This window comes from Mandrillus leucophaeus, unplaced genomic scaffold, assembly GCF_000951045.1.
Source record: "Mandrillus leucophaeus isolate KB7577 unplaced genomic scaffold, Mleu.le_1.0 Scaffold68, whole genome shotgun sequence".
In the NCBI taxonomy this organism is placed as follows: Eukaryota; Metazoa; Chordata; class Mammalia; order Primates; family Cercopithecidae; genus Mandrillus; species Mandrillus leucophaeus.
Window position 1 is genome coordinate 2,947,948 of NW_012107363.1, and position 19,366 is coordinate 2,967,313.

At 52.8% G+C, this 19,366-nt stretch overlaps 1 protein-coding gene across 1 annotated transcript in view; it reads right to left on the reverse strand.

The window, feature by feature from the left end:
- Positions 1 to 19,366, reverse strand: part of ABLIM2 (actin binding LIM protein family, member 2) — a 185,481-nt gene that overhangs the window by 148,667 nt on the left and 17,448 nt on the right. Inside the window, exons 2-3 of the mRNA XM_012002191.1 lie at positions 15,316 to 15,459; positions 5,988 to 6,171 (exon numbers count right to left, since the gene is read on the reverse strand). Coding sequence (XP_011857581.1) covers positions 5,988 to 6,171; positions 15,316 to 15,459 — 328 coding nt within the window. The remainder of the gene's footprint in view (positions 1 to 5,987; positions 6,172 to 15,315; positions 15,460 to 19,366) is intronic.

Genomic DNA, 19,366 nt, shown 5'->3' on the forward strand with positions numbered 1-19,366 from the left:
AAAAAAAAAAAAAAAAAAAAAAAAAAAAGGCCCCCTGCTCAAACATCTTTGTTGGGTTCACCTGTCTTCTTCAGGGAAGAGACCATAGATTCATTGCTGAATGAGTGAATGGGTGAGTAAGTGAAGGATTGAAGCTCCCCTAGGGGGCCATGCTTGGTCTACTCTCTCCTGCCGAGTCCCTGCCTGGCCTCCCACCAGGGCCTGCCAGATGGAGCTCCCTGAAGCTAGAGGCCACTGTGCCTTCCTCTGCTGAAGGCCTGCCAGAGCCTCGCCCTGTGGGGCTGGCATTCAGTGTCCTTGGTCCATGCAGCAGGTGTGTTCCTGGATTCCCACTGGGCCAGTACCTGCTCCCGGGGATCCAGGACAAATACAGGCTGAGCTGGGCCCAGGGCCCTCTCCTCCCATTCGCTGCCCAGGAGCCTGCACGGCTCTCCCGTGCCCATGTTGCCACTGTGTGAGTGCTGTGGTCTGCTGCCCCCTGGGTCTCAGTGTCTTGCACCCTCCCTGTCGTGGGGGATCTTGAGACAGAGTAGGAGCCCCTCCGCATCCCTGGATGTGCTTGGAGCGAATATCTGGCTGTGTAACCCGGAGCAAGTTACTCAGCCTCTCTGAAACGCTTCTCACCTATCAAGTAGGACGGAGAACGCCTGCATTCCAGGTTTGTATTCACACATTCATTCGCCCACAGGACATCCTGCCCGGGAAGCTCTGGCATATTGCCTGGGCCTGAGAGGGGCTGACTCAATGGCATCTATGATTTTATTTCCTCAACTTTATTGAGGTACATTGTGACAAATGTACACACCCATGTAACTGCCACCACCACGTCATGATATGGAACATTCTTTCCACTGCAAAAAGCCCCCTGTGGTTGTCTACAATCACGCTGCCCGCGACCTCTGGCCCCAGGCACCATGATCATCATTGTCACCACGGCCCCAGACACTGTGACTATCACTGTCGCCGTGGATTAGATTTGTGTGTGTGTGTGTGTGTGGAATCACAGAGCACGTAGTCTTTGGTGTTTTGTCAGCATCGTGTTTTTGAGATTCACCCGTGCTACTGCCCATGTCGATCCTTTGTTCCTTTGAGGACTGAGCAGTGTCCGTCCCATGGACAAACCACAATAGCCATTCCATGCAACTGCGGGGGGCTTCTGGGCTGTTTCCGGTTTGAGGCTGTTACAAATAAAGCTGTTAAGCACAGTTGCCAACTAGCCTCTCCGCGGATGCAAGCTTTCCTTCTGGGTGAATGCAGAAGACGGGTTTTCTGATCACGTGCTCAGTGTGTATTTAACTTTATCAGAAACTGCCAAGCCGGTTTCCACGGCCACAGTGCATGTTCGGCACTGGAGGGACACTCCTCTGGCTTCGCATCCTCACCAGCACCTGCCACGGTCCATCTTTTTAGCTTTAGTCATTCTAATGGAGGCGTAATGGCACTTCTTTGCAGTTTTCATTTGCATACCCCTGTGACTAATGATGATAAACATTGTTTCACGTATGGTGTTGGTCATTTGTGTGTGTGTGTGTGTGTGTATACGTATATACACACACACACATATATACATTTTTTTTTTTTTTGAGACACAGTATTGCTCTGTCACCCAGGCTGGAGTGCAGTGGCACAATCTTGGCTCACTGCAACCTCTGTCTCCTGGGTTCAAGTGATCCTCCTGCCTCAGCCTCTTGAGTAGCTGGGATTACAGGTGTCTGCCACTACACCCGGCTAATTTTTATATTTTTAGTAGAGATGGCATTTCACCATGTTGGCCAGGCTGGTCTTGAACTCCTGACCTCAAGCAATCTGCCCACCTCAGCCTCCCAAAGTGCTGGGATTACAGGCGTGAGCCACTGCACCCGGCCCATATGTATATGTTCTTTAGTGAAGTGTGAAAGACAATAGAATCTCAGGACCCCAAACTCACTATGCCAAAGGGAAAGTTAAGCTAGGAACTGAGTCATGCAAAAACTGCTTTCCTTTTGTTTCCAGGCAGCTGTAGTTTCACAACCCCATGTCACATGTAAAATGCAAAACAGAATGGCATGACAAATGTAAAATGTAGATTTACAGAGGGTTAGTCTTAACTGTTTCCTCGACTCCCTCTTTTCACATGTAAAACACAGATTTACTGAGGCTCTGATTAGCATATGAAATCTAACTATAAAGACTGTAGCTATTTGCCTCATGGTCCTCCTCCCCCTTTTTTTCTCTCCTTCTTGCTCTTTCCCCTTTAAATACCGAAGTGTCCCAAACCCCCTTTGGAAAAAGAACAGCTCGCAAGTGCTCCTGTGGCTTGCATTTCACCCTGGACACATCCTCAACCTTGGCTAAATAAATCTCTATTGATTGAGCCCTGCCTCCATCTCTTTTTGGTTTATAGTTGTCTCTGTTAAACTCTTTTGCCCATTTTTTTAAAAGTTTTTTTGAGACAGAGTCTCCCTCTGTCACCCAGGCTGGAGTGCAGTGGTGTGATCTTGGCTCACTGCAACCTCTACCTCCTGGGTTCAAGTGATTCTCCTGCCTCAGCCTTCCAAGTACCTGGGATTACAGGCACCCACCATCATGCCTGGCTAATTTTTGTATTTTTAGTAGAGACAGGGTTTCACCATGTTGGCCAGGCTAGTCTCGAACTCCTGACCTCAAGTGATTCACCCGGCTCAGCCTCCCAAAGTGCTGGGATTACAGGTGTGAGCCACTGCACCCAGCCTCTTTTGCCCATTTTTAACAAGATTTTTGGTCTTATTATTGAGTTGTGAATAATCAATATTTTGTAAATAATCCATATTTTGTAGAGCAGTGCTGCATCGGACACAGGTGTGAGGGCTCACCCTTGAACTCATATCTAACACGGCACTCTCTGCCAGCTGATGGCTTGCTTTTACAGGTTCTCATTTTGCATTTCCTTCAGCCCACAAAACTTCCTGTTAGTTTATTTTGGTGCAGGTTGGCTGGCAACAAATTCTCTTAGCTTTGTGGGTCTAAAAAAGTCTTTATAGTGCCTTCGTTTCTCAGTAACAGTTTTGACATTTTATTTGCATACAATATAATGTACAATCCAGCAGCTTTTAGCATATTCTGAGTTGTGCGACTATCACCATAATCGATTTTAGAACAATCTCATCACCCACAAAAGAAATCCCATGCCCTTTAGCAGTCTTGCCTTCAGTTTTGGAAGTCTTTTGTGCTTAGTCTAGAATTATTTGATAGATATTTTTCTCTCAGCATTTAAGAAATGTTATTCTATTGTCTTCTAGCCTACATAGTTTCTGATGAGAAGTCTGGAGTCATACCTTTGTTCCTCTGTAAATAATATTTTTTTTCCTCAGGCTGCTTTTAAGATTTCTTTTTAGCACTGGTGTTCAGCAATTTGATTAGGATAGATTTGGTAGATTCTGATGTGTTTATTCTGCTTGATGTTCATTGAAATTCTTGGATCCACGTGTTTACAGTTTTCACCAAATTTGCAAGATGTTCAGCAATTCCTTCCTTAAGTACTTTTTGGTCTCCCTTACCCACCTAGATAGAGACGTAGATCTACAAGCACAGGTCCCTGAGGGGCTTTTCATGTTTTTCAGTCTTTTTGTCTCTCTGCTTAAGTTTGAATTCTTTCTAATGCTGTGTCTTCAAGTTTACTGATATTTTCTTCCGAAATACCCAATCTACTGCTAATTCCTTTCAGGAGATTTTCACTTCAGCCATTGTATTGTTCATTTCTACAAGTACCAGTGGTTTCTTTTTATATCTTCCATAACTCTCCTATTTATGGTCATGTTTCCTGAAAATACTTAATCATATTTACAGTAGCTATTTTAAAGTCATTCTGTGCTCATTTACCATTCCTGTCATTTCTGGGCCTATTGTTACTGACTTTTCTTCTGGGTCTGGGTCACATTTCCTAGTTTCCTTTTATTAGGTTGCTGTTTGTTACAATTAATTTTAATGACAAAACCCACAATTACTTTTGCAACAACCTAATACAACTAGTAATTTTTCTTTCTTTTTTTTTTTTTTGAGAGACAAGGTCTTGCTTATTACCCAGGCTGGAGAGCAGTGGTGCAATCATAGCTCACTGCAGCCTCAAAATCCTGGGCCCAAGCCATCCTCCCACCCTAGCCTCTCATGTAGCTGGGACTACAGGCATGCACCACCATGCCAGGCTAATTTTTAAATTTTCTGTAGAGACAGGGTCTTGCTATGTCACGCAGGCTGATCTTGAACTCCCAGCCTCAAGAGATCCTCACACCTCAGCCTCCCAAAGTGGAGGGATTATAGTCATGAGCTGCTGTGCCTAGCCATCACCAGCAAGTTTTGATTGGACACTGAACACTTATAAATTTTACGTTGTTGAATGCTGGATTTTTAAAAATCTTCTTGTGAAAAGTGTTGGGCTTTGCCCTGGCGGACAGTTTATTTGCAGATCAGCATGATCTCTTAAAAAAATAATTAATCAAAAAAATAGAGATGGGGCCTCTTTATGTTTCCCAAGCTGGTCTCCAATTCCTGATCTCAAGCAATCCTCCTATGTTGGCCTCCCAAGGTGCTGGATTACAGGTGTGAGCCTCCGCGCCCAGCCAGCGTGATCTTTCTGAGGCTCGTTTTCTGCTTCGGCAGAGCAGGTTCACTGTAGCCTTCACTTTAGGGCTGTTTTGTCTTCTGGATAAGACATGACCCTTTTGGTGTCCACACTGCATGCCCTGGGGTTCAACAAGGAATCTCCGCCCTGGACAGGACTCAGATGTTTCCCAAATCCAGCAATTGTTTCGCTGGCAGCCACCTGGTCATGCTCTGCCCCACTGTGTGAAATTTCTCTATGACTACAGGGCTTAGTGCTTGGTCAAAGACTCCAAGGCACCTGTGCAGATCGGTGCTCTTGTCCGCTGTGCTCCCACCCCTCTGGCATCGTGCCCAACAAGTTCCAGCTGTGCCTGCCTTTCTAGTCACTGTCTCCTGCCTCAGGACAATGCCGCACTCCCCTTGGGTCTCTCCCCCAACCCCATGCTAGCCTTCCAGAAACCGCCTCCAGGAAGGAAGCTGGGGCAATCACAGGCCTCACCTCACTTAACTTGTTCCCTTCTCTTAGTTCTGAGCCCCAGAGTCTGGAAATGGTTGTTTCATATATTGTGTCCAGTTTCCTTGTTGTTGATGGTGGCTGGACAAGTCCAGTCCCAGTGACTCCAACATGACCAGGGCTGTCTGTTATTATTTTTTTAAATAATAGATTAACCAGAGGCGATCTTTCAAACCAACTGTGAGATGTCAACCCTTATCTCTAAGCTACATACACAAAAATCAAACATTCAGATAATCCCTGGGAGAGGTCTGACCCAGGTCACGCTACGATGACACAGAGCGACTCTCCCTAGAAATACTCCTTGTCATCGTCACCCCCTGTCCTTAGCATCCTCTGACAACGGTTCCATTTCTGTCTCTGGCGCATGCTGTAACCACAGGGAACTGCTTTGGAAACAACATTGAAAACGTCCCCTGCAAACTGGGTGTGGTGAGACAGGGAGTACAGAACAGAAAATAAACTGTTTTTCATGTTTTTATTCTTTGTTTTCTAGAAACAGAACATTTCCTCTGGGAGGAACAAGTCAGGGGCTGTGGACGGAAGGGGGAGGTAGGGACCACGTGGGAAGGCTGCCTTCGGGCCTCCCTGCTCAGCCCCAGGAGGTGCAGGCAGAGGAGGGCTGGTGCCATCTTGCCGCCTGGGCGAGGACCCAGTCTCCGCAGCCAGCGCTCACTGCTTGCTTGCTCTGTGGCATGCACCAGACCCAAAGCGGGGCAGCCCACCCCTGCCCTTACAGGGAGGCCTCTGGACACACCGCAACAGAAGGGTGCAGACTGTGGGCCCTGGGACAGCCTCGCTGCAGGATGCAGAGGGCAGATCACGGGAGGGAGCAGGAGGAAGAAAGCAAGGGAGGGAGGGAAGGAGAAAGGCCTGGAAGGCCGGGGCGGCGGAGGCCAGGTGCCCGCTCACTCACCGGCAGACGGCGCACACAAAGCAGTCGGGGTGGTAGGTCTTGCCCAGCGCCGACACCACCTCACCCTCGATGAACTGGTCACAGCTGAAGCAGCGGGTGCCGTAGAGCCTCTGGTAGTCCAGCGTGCAGATGTACTCGCCCTGCCGCACGAAGAAGCCGCCCTCGGCCAGGTCGCAGCCGCATGCTGGGGGAGGACGGGCGAGGCGGTGTTAGCGGCAGAGGGGACCATCTCCACGTCCCTCAGGCCCCAGGTGGACCCCCCTCCACACACACACCACCACCTGACACAGGCACCGAGGCCTCAGCACACACTTGGGGTGGCTCACTCAACTCTTGGTGGGCCAGGCTCCCGGGACAGACTCCAGCTCTGGCCCCTGGCCTGGTGGTGAGTGGACTTTCCTTACAGAAGCTTGGGAAAAGGGCGCTGACCGGGACAAGAGCCAGGCTCTCCTGAGGGGCTGCCCAGCCTCCCACCCTGGCTAGGGTGCCCCCCGCCTCTGTGACCCTGCCAGGAATGGTCCCTGAGCCCCTCCTGTCCTCCAGTGGGCTGTTTCCAGCACTGGGCATATAGATCAGGAAGGGGCTAAAGCCTGATCACCTACTGTGTGCTACACTCTGTGCTGGGGGCCGAAGGTTCCCAGGAGGACAGACTAGGTCCTTGTGGTTGGTGCCTCCGGCCCCGCTCGAGACTTCCCAGCCCCGTCCCGCACTCCTCTGGGTCTCCATGCCCTCATGGTCCTCGGTGCCTGTCTCGCCACAGTGTGAACAAGGCCAGCCCTGCAGGAGAGCCTGCGGGTTCCTGAAAGGAAAGAACTTTGTCTCTTTTCCCAACACGCACCCGCCCCAGGAAGCTGAAGCCCTGGAGTTCTATGGAGGGCCGAGGGATCTCTGCCAGGTGGGGAAGGGAACACTCGCCCTCAGGACGACCTGCTGGTCATCACCAGCTCAGAGGCCCTGAGTCCTTGTCCTGAGCACGAGTGCATTCCTCCCATAAGCTTCCCCTCCAGTGCCAGGGCCACGTGGAGGCCATGCGTGGTTTCAGAGGGAGCAGCCCACAGCCTCCCCTGGCCTGGCTGGCCCAGCCCCTCCCTGCTAGCATCACAGAGGAACCCCCTGCAGCCCCAGCCCCTCTGGCCTGGTCAGTCCTGGGTCCTGCCTGCTGGGTCAGTGCAGCTCACAGCCACCAAGGAAGGGCTTTGAGAAACCATGTAGCCCTCATATATTTTAAAGCTGACACCTAAAACTTGTCATTACAATGTTAACTGCTTGCAAAGGATGTCGTTTCTGCATATTGTGAATACGCACACCTTTAAAGTGAACGGTTACATCATTCCTTCGAGGGCATCCAGTGGGATATCAAGTCCAAAACAAGACCCTCAACATCTGCCTACAAAACCCCTGACAGCGCTCTGGAAACAAACTGGCTGGAAGCACCAGAGCGGCTGGAAAGCCTATATTCCGGCATTTAGTTTTCTCCATTTCTACAAAGAGATGTTTGCTCTTCTGATATGGTGAGATGTCAACCGAACAGCTGAGATTCCAGATGCAGGAGCTGCCGGGATAGTGCGCTGTGTCCCTGGGCAAGTTCCTTAACCTCTCTGGGCCTCCTTGTCCTCATCTAGCACACAGAACCTACTTCAGAGGGGTACACGGCAGCACAGATGAGCATCCCGTGAGCCAGTGCGACCTGAGACCTGAGTCCTGCCTGGCTCAGCGTCGACGCCCTGGCTGCTGCTGTAATGGCTGGTCCTAAGAGGCCCGAGCCAGAGATGCTGATTCTGAATTCTGTCTCAATGTGAGAATGAAAACCCAGAATGAAACCCAGTCTAGACGGTCTGGGAGGGATGAGGACATGGTGTGAGATGCCTGCACTCGCTCCTCCTGGGTGTTCCGGGGCATTTATGAGAAACAGCCAAGGACTCCCAGCATCAAAGGGAAGCTGCAGACAGGTGGGCCTCAGCCCCGGGCCAGGGTGCCCTAGCTCTGCACTCCACGCTCTGGCTCATGAAAATCCAGAAGGAAACCCGGGCTGAGTATGAAAATGCTTTGTCTGATCTTGCACCATAGTGTCGACCAAGCAAATACATCCCAACTGGGGAGAACCAGAGACTTGGGGGCCTCACTTTGGAGCATCGTAGTATTCTGATGTCAGCGCCACCCGCACCAAGACAGTAGCTGGATGGTGATCGGGCTCACAGCACTCACGGCTCTGGCATTTGTCTATTTCTCTACTCTTCATAAAGACATGATGGTGTGGGGTGTTCCTTAAAGGAGGAACATGCGGCAGTGGTTCAGGTGCCCCCTCCAGCACCGTGAGTCCACTCCTGGGAGCACCAGGCAAGTGAGTACGTCCAGCCCCAGCCGTTACCTGGGAGGTTGCTGGTCAGATTCTAGCTGTCCTGAGTATGCCAAGGTCACCACAAGGTGGTTAAAACCCAGACCTCTGGCCGGGTGCGGTGGCTCACACCTGCAATCCCAGCACTTTGGGAGGCCGAGGCAGGTGGATCATGAGGTCAGGAGATCGAGACCATCCTGGCTAACACGGTGAAACCCCATCTCTACTACTAAAAATACAAAAAATTAGCCGGGCACAGTGACAGGTAGTCCCAGATACTTGGGAGGCTGAGGCAGGAGAATGGCGTGAAGCCGGGAGGCAAAGCTTGCAGTGAGCCGAGATTGCGCCACTGCACTCCAGCCTGGGTGACAGAGCGAGACTCCATCTCAAAACAAAAAACAAAACAACAACAACAACAGAAACAAAAACCCCAGACCTGCTAAAAATAAAACGTTCAAGTTCCCTGGTCATTTTAGAAGTCCTTAAGGACACAACACATTGTTCTTATATTGCATTTTGTCATTTATCAAATTAGCACAGACACTGGTGGGAGGCAGGGGAGGCGGGGGTGACGGCAGCACCATCCTTCGGGCACACGCTGTGGTCATTTACAAGAAACAGGCAGGAGAGGGTGGCGGCCAGGGGGAAAGGGTGAATCAGCACCACTTTCTGGAATGCCAGTTGGCACTGACTCTAAGGAATGTGAAAACTTCCCACCCTTTGACCCAGCAGTGCCTCTCCTGGGATTGTCCCAAGGAAATGACCACGATTGTCACAGAAATTCAGTTGCAACAATGTTCCCTGCATTATAGATACAGTAAAATGTCATACATAGATCCCTGGGCTTTAGAGTCAGGCAGCCTGGGCTTGAGTCCTTGCTCCTCCCACTTCCCAGCTGTGTGACCTTGACCAAGTTACTTATCCTCTCTGAACCTCAGAGTCCTCATGTGTAGAATAGAGGTAGCAATACCAATCTTGCATGGTGGCTGTAAGAAAGCAATGAGATGAAGGTCAGGCGCGGTGGCTCACGTCTGTAATCCCAGCACTTTGGGAGGCTGTGGCAGGCGGATCACCTGAGGTCAGGAGTTCGAGACCAGCCTGACTAACATGGAGAAACCTCGTTTCTACTAAAAATACAAAATTAGCCGGGAGTGGTGGTTCATGCCTGTAATCCCAGATACTTGGGAGGCTGAGGCAGGAGAATCGATTGAACCCGGGAGGCGGAGGTTGTAGTGAGCCGAGATTACGCCACTGCACTCCAGCCTGGGCAACAAGAATGACACTCCGTCTCAAAAAAAAAAAAGAAAAGAAAAGAAAAGAAAAAGAAATCAATGAGATGAGGTTTAACAAGCCATGCTTTGGAAGGAATTTGGGAGGATATTGACATGAATGTGAGGAATTTGTATGGTGAGAAAGTGCCCACACACTAATTTGAAGTGAACGAATCAGGCATACGGCCGGCATGCTTTCAAATTTTAAAGAGACCCAGACAAGGGGAAAGCTGGGAGGAATATACACCCAGATCCGAACACGGACCACCCAAGGTGCTGTCCACCCACTGCTCTCTATTTTTCTATATTGGAGAGTGGAAGAAGGAGATGCCAATTCACATCAAAACACAAGAAAACAGAGAACCCCAGGGGCCTGAGTGAGCCTTAACCTGGGCGAGGGCTCCAGGGCTGGCCAGTCATCGCGGCTCCAAGTCTTGGCCCAGCCCAGCTCAGGGTCCCCTTCTGTGAATAACAGGGCGATGGGTGGACGTCATCTGAGAGTCCTCCTGCTGGGACTTTCACAACTCTGCCATGTGATCTTGACTCTCCTGGCACCCTGTGCAGCTCAGGCTGTGCGGAACAAGGAGTACCCTGGGCCGGGTCCAAGGCCCACCTGTCTGGAGCTTCCCTTTGATGCTGGAGGCCCATAGCTGTTTCTCATAAACGCCTGGAATGCCCAGGAGGCACGTGTGCAGGCATCTTGCACCAATCCTTCATTCCTCCCAGACCGCCTAGAACAGGCGGCTATTTATAGTCCCAGATGGATGCGTCCTCAGGGACAACTCCACCTGCCTTACGTGCACAGCTCACGGACTCTCCTCCGGACACACGTCCTTCCCTCCCTGCCTGTTTTCTTGGCTCTTGCTAAAATCATGGACTGGCTCAGTTCCACTTCCAACTGGACCAGAAAATGCCTGCTTTCCTGAGGGCACACGTGGGTGTGGCCTCATCTTTTCATCATTGCAAGTAGGAGACAACCGATCATGGTTAAAACATATTCCCAGAGCTCAGAGCTCAGCCATCCTTTGAAGGCCAAGTAAACCAGATTCGTTTTTACAGGCACTCTGTGCTATGCATTTGACGTATTTATGTTCTACATGTATTCCCATTTGTAGGGTAAAGACAGAGCCAGCTGGATCTCAAAGACATCCAGAATGAGATATCTTCACATCCCTCATCCCAGCCGCCATCGGCTCCAGTCTAGGTGCCTGCACCTGCTTCTACCCTCCTCCCGACTCCCAACCTGGCCTCCATGCACCAGCAAGCACCCAGAGATCCATGGGAAACTACAAGGATGGAGAAGGACCATCCTCTGCGCGTCCTCGCTGGTGTCAAAGCCACAGTCCTTGCAGGGATGCAGAGGCTCTACCTCCCTTATCCCCTTGGTCATTCTGCTCCAGCCACATGGACCTCCTGCTGTTCCCAAACCTGCCTGCTTCCGGATCCCTGCACTGGCTGTTCCCTCTGGTGGGAACACTCTTCCCTCACTAACTCCCTCACCTCCTTCCAACGCGCTTTGCCCAGAGGTCACCTCCTCCGTGAGGCCCACCCTGACCACCAGTTTGCATCTTTCCTTCCCTAGCAGGACTCACTTTCTAGCACATGATGAAATTCGCTTATTTATTCTTTATTGTGTTTATTGTCTGTCTCCTTGCATTAGAACTGGTCCCCATGAGGACAGGATGTCTGTTTTGTTAACGGCTATCTTCCATACACCCTGAACAGTGCCTGGCACACAGTAAATGCTCAATAAATAGTTGTTGAATGCCTTTACTTAGAAAAACTGGGTTGAGGCACCTGCCTAAGAGCCACATGGGCTGTGGGTGGCAGAGATGGAATTTGAATGCCCAAGCCTGGGGCAGCCATGGACAAGAGGATAATCATACGATTTCACAGATTTCCCAGGTAAACTGAGGCACAAGTGCCTGGGGAGTGGGAACCCAACATAGTGGGACCTCTTGAATCAGAATTAGATTGTGATACAATTGTCTTCCCTGTGAACAGACGCTGCTTTGGCTTACCTGGTAATGTGCCTGCCCGAGGACGGCCATGATTGGGCTAAGTCAGCCACGATCTCCCCGTTCCTGTTTGCCAGTGGGGGTGAATGTGTGACCGAGTTCTGGCCAATGAGTCATATGGGGAGTCTATGGGGACTTCAGGAAAGGGCTCTCCTCCCTAATGAGAGGGAGGATTATGCGAGGAGAGAGCCTTTGCCTGTGCACACCTCCAGGCTGAATGCCATGTGGTGAGAATGTGATGCTGGAGCAACAGCAGCCATCTGAGACCATGAGGAGAGACACTGATGACAGGCACAGGGTGCTGTGTGGGAGAGAGAACGTTTGGGCGTCTCTCTCTAATTAAACCCTGGTCAGTTGTTTAATTAGCCAACCCTGGGGTAGGGGTATGGGGCTACCTTCAGACCTCGTGTTAAGATGATAAATATCCATGTTGGATATTTATGAGTTGGGTCTTCTTTTTATTCATCCCAAAGCACCCTCAATGATTCATAAGCTGCATTCTCATGAGAGCCTGGAGAGAAGATTCATTCAAGACTGTACGGTTCTCATGCTTAAACAAATGCAGCTCATTTGAAAGCCTGCAGGAAATCTTAGTTACTCTGTGCCATTCTCTAGCGCAGAGGCCACCCACCGAAGGCAGAGCTTTCCCAGGAGAAGGGGTGGTCACTGCCCTGGCTGCCGCATCTGCAGGGCCAACAGGCCTGGCACAGGTGCCTGGCACACAGTGAGGCTCTACCTGGCTGGGGGTGGATACGTGGTGGATCTTGGCACCGACCTGCCCTCAGACCCCTGACACTGCTGGAGCCCATGGTCACTAACTGTCTTGGGTGATGGAGTGTGAGTCCCTGGCCCTGGGTCAGACTGCCATTGACACTGTCTCATCCCACCGCCTGTAGCTGGCGAGGAAGGGGTTATGGTTATTCCACACCCACTGGAGGAGGCTGAAGTGGCCTCTGCGCAGGTGACACAGGAGGGGGACCCAGGCAGTTGCCACCACCCATGAGTCCCCTGGGCCACAGGAGGTGATGAACTGGACTCTGAGGTCTGATGTACTTTGCTGCATGCCCAAGGTCTGTGCTTAACGGAAATCCTTTCAAATAAAGTGCAAGCTTCCCCTTTGTCTTTTAAACTAGGCTTTTAAAAAGAGGCATCTAATGGATTTTGCTTTCCAGAAATGTGGCAAATGTATCTTTATGGAGAGTTGAAAAAATTAGACCAGACAAATCCCACGATGCCCTGGAAAGCCCTAATGAAAAGCATGAAATCCACCAGCTGCAGGGAGAGAAAGGCCAGGGTGGAGGCCACCCCTTCTCCCAGGCAAGTGCCCCTGGCGCTGACACACCCCCTTCGCTCTGCAGCCTGGGCGGGGATCCGGAGGCTTGGGAAGGCAGGTGGACCACCTGCTTGTTTATGGAAATGTGGGAGGATGGGGGCCGGCCACACTCACACCCACAGCTCGTGCTCTCACTCCCAGAAAACAAATCCTTCCCTGCGTGTGCTGGACAGGGTGCTGTTCGCTTAATCATTCTTCCAAAGCAGCTCCCAGAACTTAATCATTCTTCCAAAGCAGACCTCAGGCCTGGGTCCGCACACGAGAACTGGGCTTCCTGCTGCCTTTGTCAGGCAGGGCAGTGGTATTGGGGCACCCAGGGCATCAGGGTGCTGTGGGCGGAATTCACTGAGGGCCAAGCCAGGCTGTAGATGTGCAGGCAATCCCCCATCCAGGTGATTCTTGGGGCATTGAGTACCCCCAGTGATGTCTCTGATAGTCACCCATATCCTTGGACAGAGTCCCAGTATCTCTGAGGGGCGGGGCTGGGGTCTGCCTCAGCCCAAGGGATCCAGGGCATTCCCACTCCTGCCAGAAATGGTGCACCCCCTCGGGGTCCCAGGGCCAGTGGAGAGCTGGCTGGGCTCAGCATCTTCCGTAAGTCACCAACCCCCTGCAGGGCCCCAGGTGCCGTGCTGTGGACTTAGGCCTCCTCCAGGACCAGCGGCACCAGGGTCAGTTCTCAGATGGTCCCCTTTTAGCAAAGAAGAGTCTAGGCCATTGTTTTCAAGCTTCCTTTTCAAGCAACAGGACTCTACACACAGTCTTTACACTGCGCCTGCAAACACGAAGCGGACTAGTGGACAATGTCTGCACTCCGATGGGCAGGGCTGAGACAGCACCTGCTCCCCTCCTGCTGCTCCCTCATACCCGGGAGACCCTCAAGGCGCCTCCACAGAAACCCAGGAGGGAAGACCCTGGCCCAGGGGCTGCAGACATGCCTGGAATGCAAACCCTGGGCAAGCTCCTGGCGCTTCCAGACCTCAGTGTCCCCCTTTCTGAAGCGCAGTCATATGTCCCCCCGGACGGCTAGTGACAGGATGATTCCCTTCCATCTGGAGCGGCCTTTCTTCTGACAGGCAGATTTCTACTCTCTTGAGGTTCTAGACAGCACGCCACCTCCCCTGTGAAGTCCTTTCTGGAGTCTTCGAAATCCTTCCCTGTGGGCATCCCCCGCCACACACATGTGCTTGGTTTTTACTATAAAAAGTCACCTTTTCAAATCGTATTGCACACCTTACCTAACATTATCTCCCTCACCAGACAGTGAACGCAGCCATGCTAAAGCTTGTGCTTTCTTGGTCTTTAGAACATTCAAGAGGCTGGCGCACAGCAGGGCCTCCTGAAGCCTTTGTGGAGCGGATGAATGCAGCCCACAATCACATGGGGGCCATGCGACGCCTGATGAAAATCATGATGCCCAATTATCTGCTTGTGGCACATTTCCTAGTTTTGTTTGCCCAGAAAAAAGCACACCGTCAGCACACTAGGGTTCATCAAGGGTCGTTATGGTTAAGCGAGTGTGAATCTCCAAATGGCCCTGGGGTTCATCATACGGAACCTGCAGAAGGCAGGCAGGCACGGGCCGCACACCGCAGCAGGGATTTGCAGTGTCCTTAATGTAATTCCTTTAAAACTGCAAACTCCTCGCGTCGACATCCATCAGATTGGTTTGATTTGCACATCCCTTCCTCAGTGCTATTTTTAATCTAATTTTAGAAAATTAGCGAGGGCACATGCGCTATCTTTGTGTAGGAAGGAGGAACAGGCTAGAGGGAGACTCGGCACAGGCCATCTCGGTGGGCGGGGCCTCACGTGATTTTTTTTTGTTTTGCTTTTTTCTCATCTTTTCAGGATTATTGGAATTTAGTAGATTATTTACATTATTGTTTTATAATCATAGAGAAATTGAAGTGATTTTAGTCTGGAATAATGGTAATGTTCTCAGTGCTACTTCGGGTGGGGGTGCCCGCATGCCTGTGGTCCAGCAAAGGTCCCGCGTGTCCCCCACTGCTGAGTTCACGCAGCTGACCACGACCATTTATTTACCTGTGTGGCTGCAGTGCTCAGGTGACCACCTTCCTTTGGCCCCAGGACCAGAATTCTCTGAGGCTGGGTGTAGACACAGGAGGACACCCCTGGGGACCTGGACCCTCATCCCCTGACCCTCCCCACTCTGGCGATTTCTCCATCACACCCACAAGAGACAAGGCTGTGTTGAAAAGATCACACTGTCCTATGAAGATTCTGTACCTGGAGTGTTCTCCAATATCCCAGGCCTAAGCAGAGCTTCCCAGGATGCTATGAGGGCCTGGGATCGCCACTGGGAGGCCTGTTTCAGGGGCCATACTGCAGAGGATCGGGGGACACTCACCTTTGCAGACGAAGCACTTGATGTGGAAGTACTTGTCCTGCACCCGCAGCACCTCGCCCTTGCACACATTTCCACATGTGTTGCACAGGATCGCCGTGCTGGGCGACTTCTCCAGCGGGCTGGGAGCAGCCTGGGGCTGCGACACTGTTGGGAAAGAGAAAAGAACAGTGTTCAAGGGTGGATGTGTGAGGCACAAAGGTGAGCACAACAGGGGTGTGAGGACGCAGAGCTGACCCTCCCAGCGGGCCCCGCGCCCACCAGCACAAGCGCCACAGGGCATCAGGGTCGGTCTGTTGTCTTCTTCTGCCTGGGGACCCACAGGAGTCAGATTACGGAGGGGTGAGGGGCCAGAGGGCAAAGGCCAACTGATCAACCCCCAGTGTGGGCTCCTGTCTACCGTAGCCCCACGCAGGGAGGGGCCCGGGGTTCTCATGCACATGCACACCTATGGCAATGAGGCCACCACCTCCCCACCTGAAAGATGACCCAACCACAGCTGCCTTAACCTGGCATGGCCTTACCCTCTGGGGTCTCAGGGACAAGGCACCCCCCTGTAAGCTCAGCAACCCTCAGCAGCAGGCACGAAATCCTCTCTCCTGCAAGTACAGCAGCCACTGTACGGTCCTAAGGGAAGCTCACTTCAACTTCCCTCTGGGTCCTGGGACATGGAGCTGAATATTGCTGCTGTCCCCTTAAATCTCCCTTAAAGCCACCACAGTACAGGATGTTTAAGGGGTGGCTGGATGGACAGGTCAGGATGGATGGTCACAGGGCCTGACTGTGGAGCTCCCAGGAACTGGGCAGGGTGACACACTCCCCATCCCCATCCTCCCAAAGCAGCTACAGAGACTAGTGCCCAGGACAGGGGGCCACGGCCCAGAAGCCTCAGGTCTGCCCTTTGAGGGGCTCCCAGTGGGCATTAGGGATGGCCAGGTGAGCAACAGTGACCACCAGGTGGCTGAGCTGGCATCGCTTTGAAGCTTGAGGAATTGGTAGATGGAGGTGAGCGAGCTGGATGTGGAGCTCTGACAGGCACAGAGTCAGCCACACAGGACCTGGGCAGGACCCAGGCGGTGGATCCTGGGGGGCCGGCGGAGAGGAGCAGCTGACACTCAGCAAGTGCTGGCCTGCAAGAATGAATCAGCCTGGGGACTGAAGGCCCAGAGCCCAGGGCAGGCACAGGTGGCAGGCAGGAGGTTCTGTGGCTAGTGCTGCAGTTGGCAGAACAATGCCCCCAAGATGTCCCCATTCTAATCCCCGGAACCTGTGCATACACTTCCTGACATGGCCAAAGGGGCTGCAGGTGTGACTAAGTTAAGGGCTTTGATGGGATACGATCTGGATTGTCTAGCTGAGTCCAACATAACCACAGAGGACTTAAAATCAGAACGCGATGCGACTGTGACCAGACGGAGGTGTGACCGTGGAAGAAGGTCAGGGAGATGACACACTGCTGGCTTTGAAGGCAGAGGAAGGGGCCACAAGCCAAGGAATGTGGGAGCCTTGAGAAGCCAGAAAAGGCAAGGAAAGGATTCTCCTCTGGAGTCCCCAGAAGGAACCGGCCCTTCTCACACCTTGATTTTAGCCCAGCAAGACCTGGTGGGCACCGTGACCTCCGGAACTGGAAGCTAATAAATTTGTGTTGCATTCAGTTTGTGGTCACTTGTTACAGAAGCCAGGGAAGCGAATGCAGTGGTCAACCTGTCAGGTTGACAGGTGGGGGCCGAGGGGCCGAGGCGCCAAGCCCCTCCCCTCTGCATTCTGCCAGCCACTCCTCGTCTGGGAGGGAGAGCCACCAACAGCAAGGCCCACCCCAGTGCAGCAGCCCAGGGCGGGCTTTCACTCGGCCAGCGCTGCGCCCCACGCCTTCTGCTCAGGCCAAGTTCACCCCGAACCATCTCATTGAGAGACTGAACACACAGACAATGGCCAGGCCCAGAGAAAGGCAGAGCTCAGCCCACACCTGCAGCTGCCGGCCCAGGAGTCCGGTCCGGCCTCGGCACCCAGCCGGGAAGCCAGCTATCTGGCAGACTCGCAGGGAGGCAACAGCTCTTCCTCGACAACCAGGAGGCTAAACAATAACTGGGTCCCACATGGCCAGGACTTGACTCGAAACTGACAGCCGTCCTAATTCGTGCCCCCGCTTTCCAGTTAGGATCATTCAGAGGAAGCCAAATACACCCCTAACCAGTCACATGGGATGCCTCCCTTCCAGGAGCCACCTCCAGTCCTCCGAGGCCGACAGCCTCCATGGGGGCTCACCCGGAGCCGTCCTTCCCGCTCGGAGGCTTCCCCACCACTTGCCTGCCCATGTGGTCAACTCCCTTGCCACAGCGGGTCTGAGAAAGTCACCTCTACTTGTCCTCACATCTTCCTTTATTTCCACAGCACTCTAACACCAGCTCCCCCTGTCTCAGTCTGGGTTCCCTTGAAGCCAGTCTTGAAGACAAGGCTGTGGGTGCAGTGGTCTATTTTGGGGGCCCCAGGTGCCAGGCCAGAGTGAGGAGCAGGGAAGATGAAAGCTGCTGGCAGGCGTGTTGTTGAGCCGCTCCCCATGTGGGAGAGGGGCCTCAGGGCTTGGGCCGTCCAGGAAACCCTGCGGAGCATGTCCCAGCTCTCCCGTGGAAGGAAGGGAGGCCGGGGCACTGGCCCCCAACCGCCTGTCCCCTGAGTGCAAGAGCTGCTCCAAGGCGGAACTCTCAGCCCCCTCTTCTGGTCTGCCTGGTATCTGGGCTGAGTGAGTTTCTGAGGCACAGAGCCAGGGGTGCTGCAGATGCCAGGGCTGGGCAGCCTACAGGTGATTGGGCATGGCCCACCTGGCTGCAGTCGAAACCACAGGTGGGCTGAGGGACGTGGCACAGGCCCAGAAAATACCTGCCACCCTTCATTTGAGGGCTAAGCGTATTCACACACAGACGCACACTCACATATATTTACACAATTGCTAAATGCCAGCACTGATTGCGCTCTGAGCCTGGAAGGTCTCCTCATCTCCCTGGTAAAAATCCAGCAACTGCATCTCAGACAGAGGAGGCCATTTCCCCATCCAGTTCCAATCTGCCCCTACCCATTCCCAGAAACCCACATCCTGGAAGCCACTGATCCTGCCACCCATCCTCGTCTGGGGTCCCTGCGCATGGATGGAACTGTGACTGGACAGCGCAGAGGAGGGACCTGGGTCATGTTGGGGCAGCAGGTCTTCCCAGGCCAGGGATTCCAAACAGACCAAGGGCAGTGGGTGTCAGCCGTCTGGGGACAAGGGAGAGGGGTTGACCTGGGAAGCAGGCACGGGAAAGGAGATGAATGGCATGAAAAATAACTCAGCACCACCCTGGGCCTGCCTCCGGTTTTGCAAACTGGACAAGACAGAGCGCGGTGAGGGTCCCTGCGGGCTCAGTCTACAGCCACTGGAGACCACTTGGCCTTTCTCACTCTGGTTGAGTCCACAGCAGGCTTGTTCCACACACATTTTGCCTGCAGAATGAAACCACCTCAACCATGATTTAATAAAGACGGTGGAGAGGCGGCAGCAGGCGACGGTTTTCTGGGCTGGAATCGAAGCCTCCCGGTGCAGAACAAGGATTAGAATTGTGGACTACACTTCAAACAGTGCCTCTCGGCCACGCATGGCCCCCAGGCCACCGGGACCCCTATAGGTGCCATGCGGGTGATGTACCCGGTCCACATCTGAGGCTCAGTCAGAGCTCGCAGGGGTGGGGGCTGTGCATCTTCAAGACGCGTATGTTCTGATCTATCGGCCACAAAGAGAACAACGCACAGGCATCTCTTCGTGATCCGACGAGGGAGAGGTTCGCGCTGCTGGAATCCGGCCCAAATCCAGCCTGAGGGAAGCGTCAGCTTCAGAGTCTCAGAGTGGTGGGGCCAGATGGCCTGGGATGCAGCCTCAGCTGGCCTTCTGCATGCTGTGACCTCAGGTGAGTCCCTGAAACTCCTAACCTTCTGTCTGTGTGTCTCTCCATCTAGGCATCCGTCTTCTTGCATTACCTGGCCCCAGGGATGCCAGGACCATGGGCGAAAACATTCCCATAGC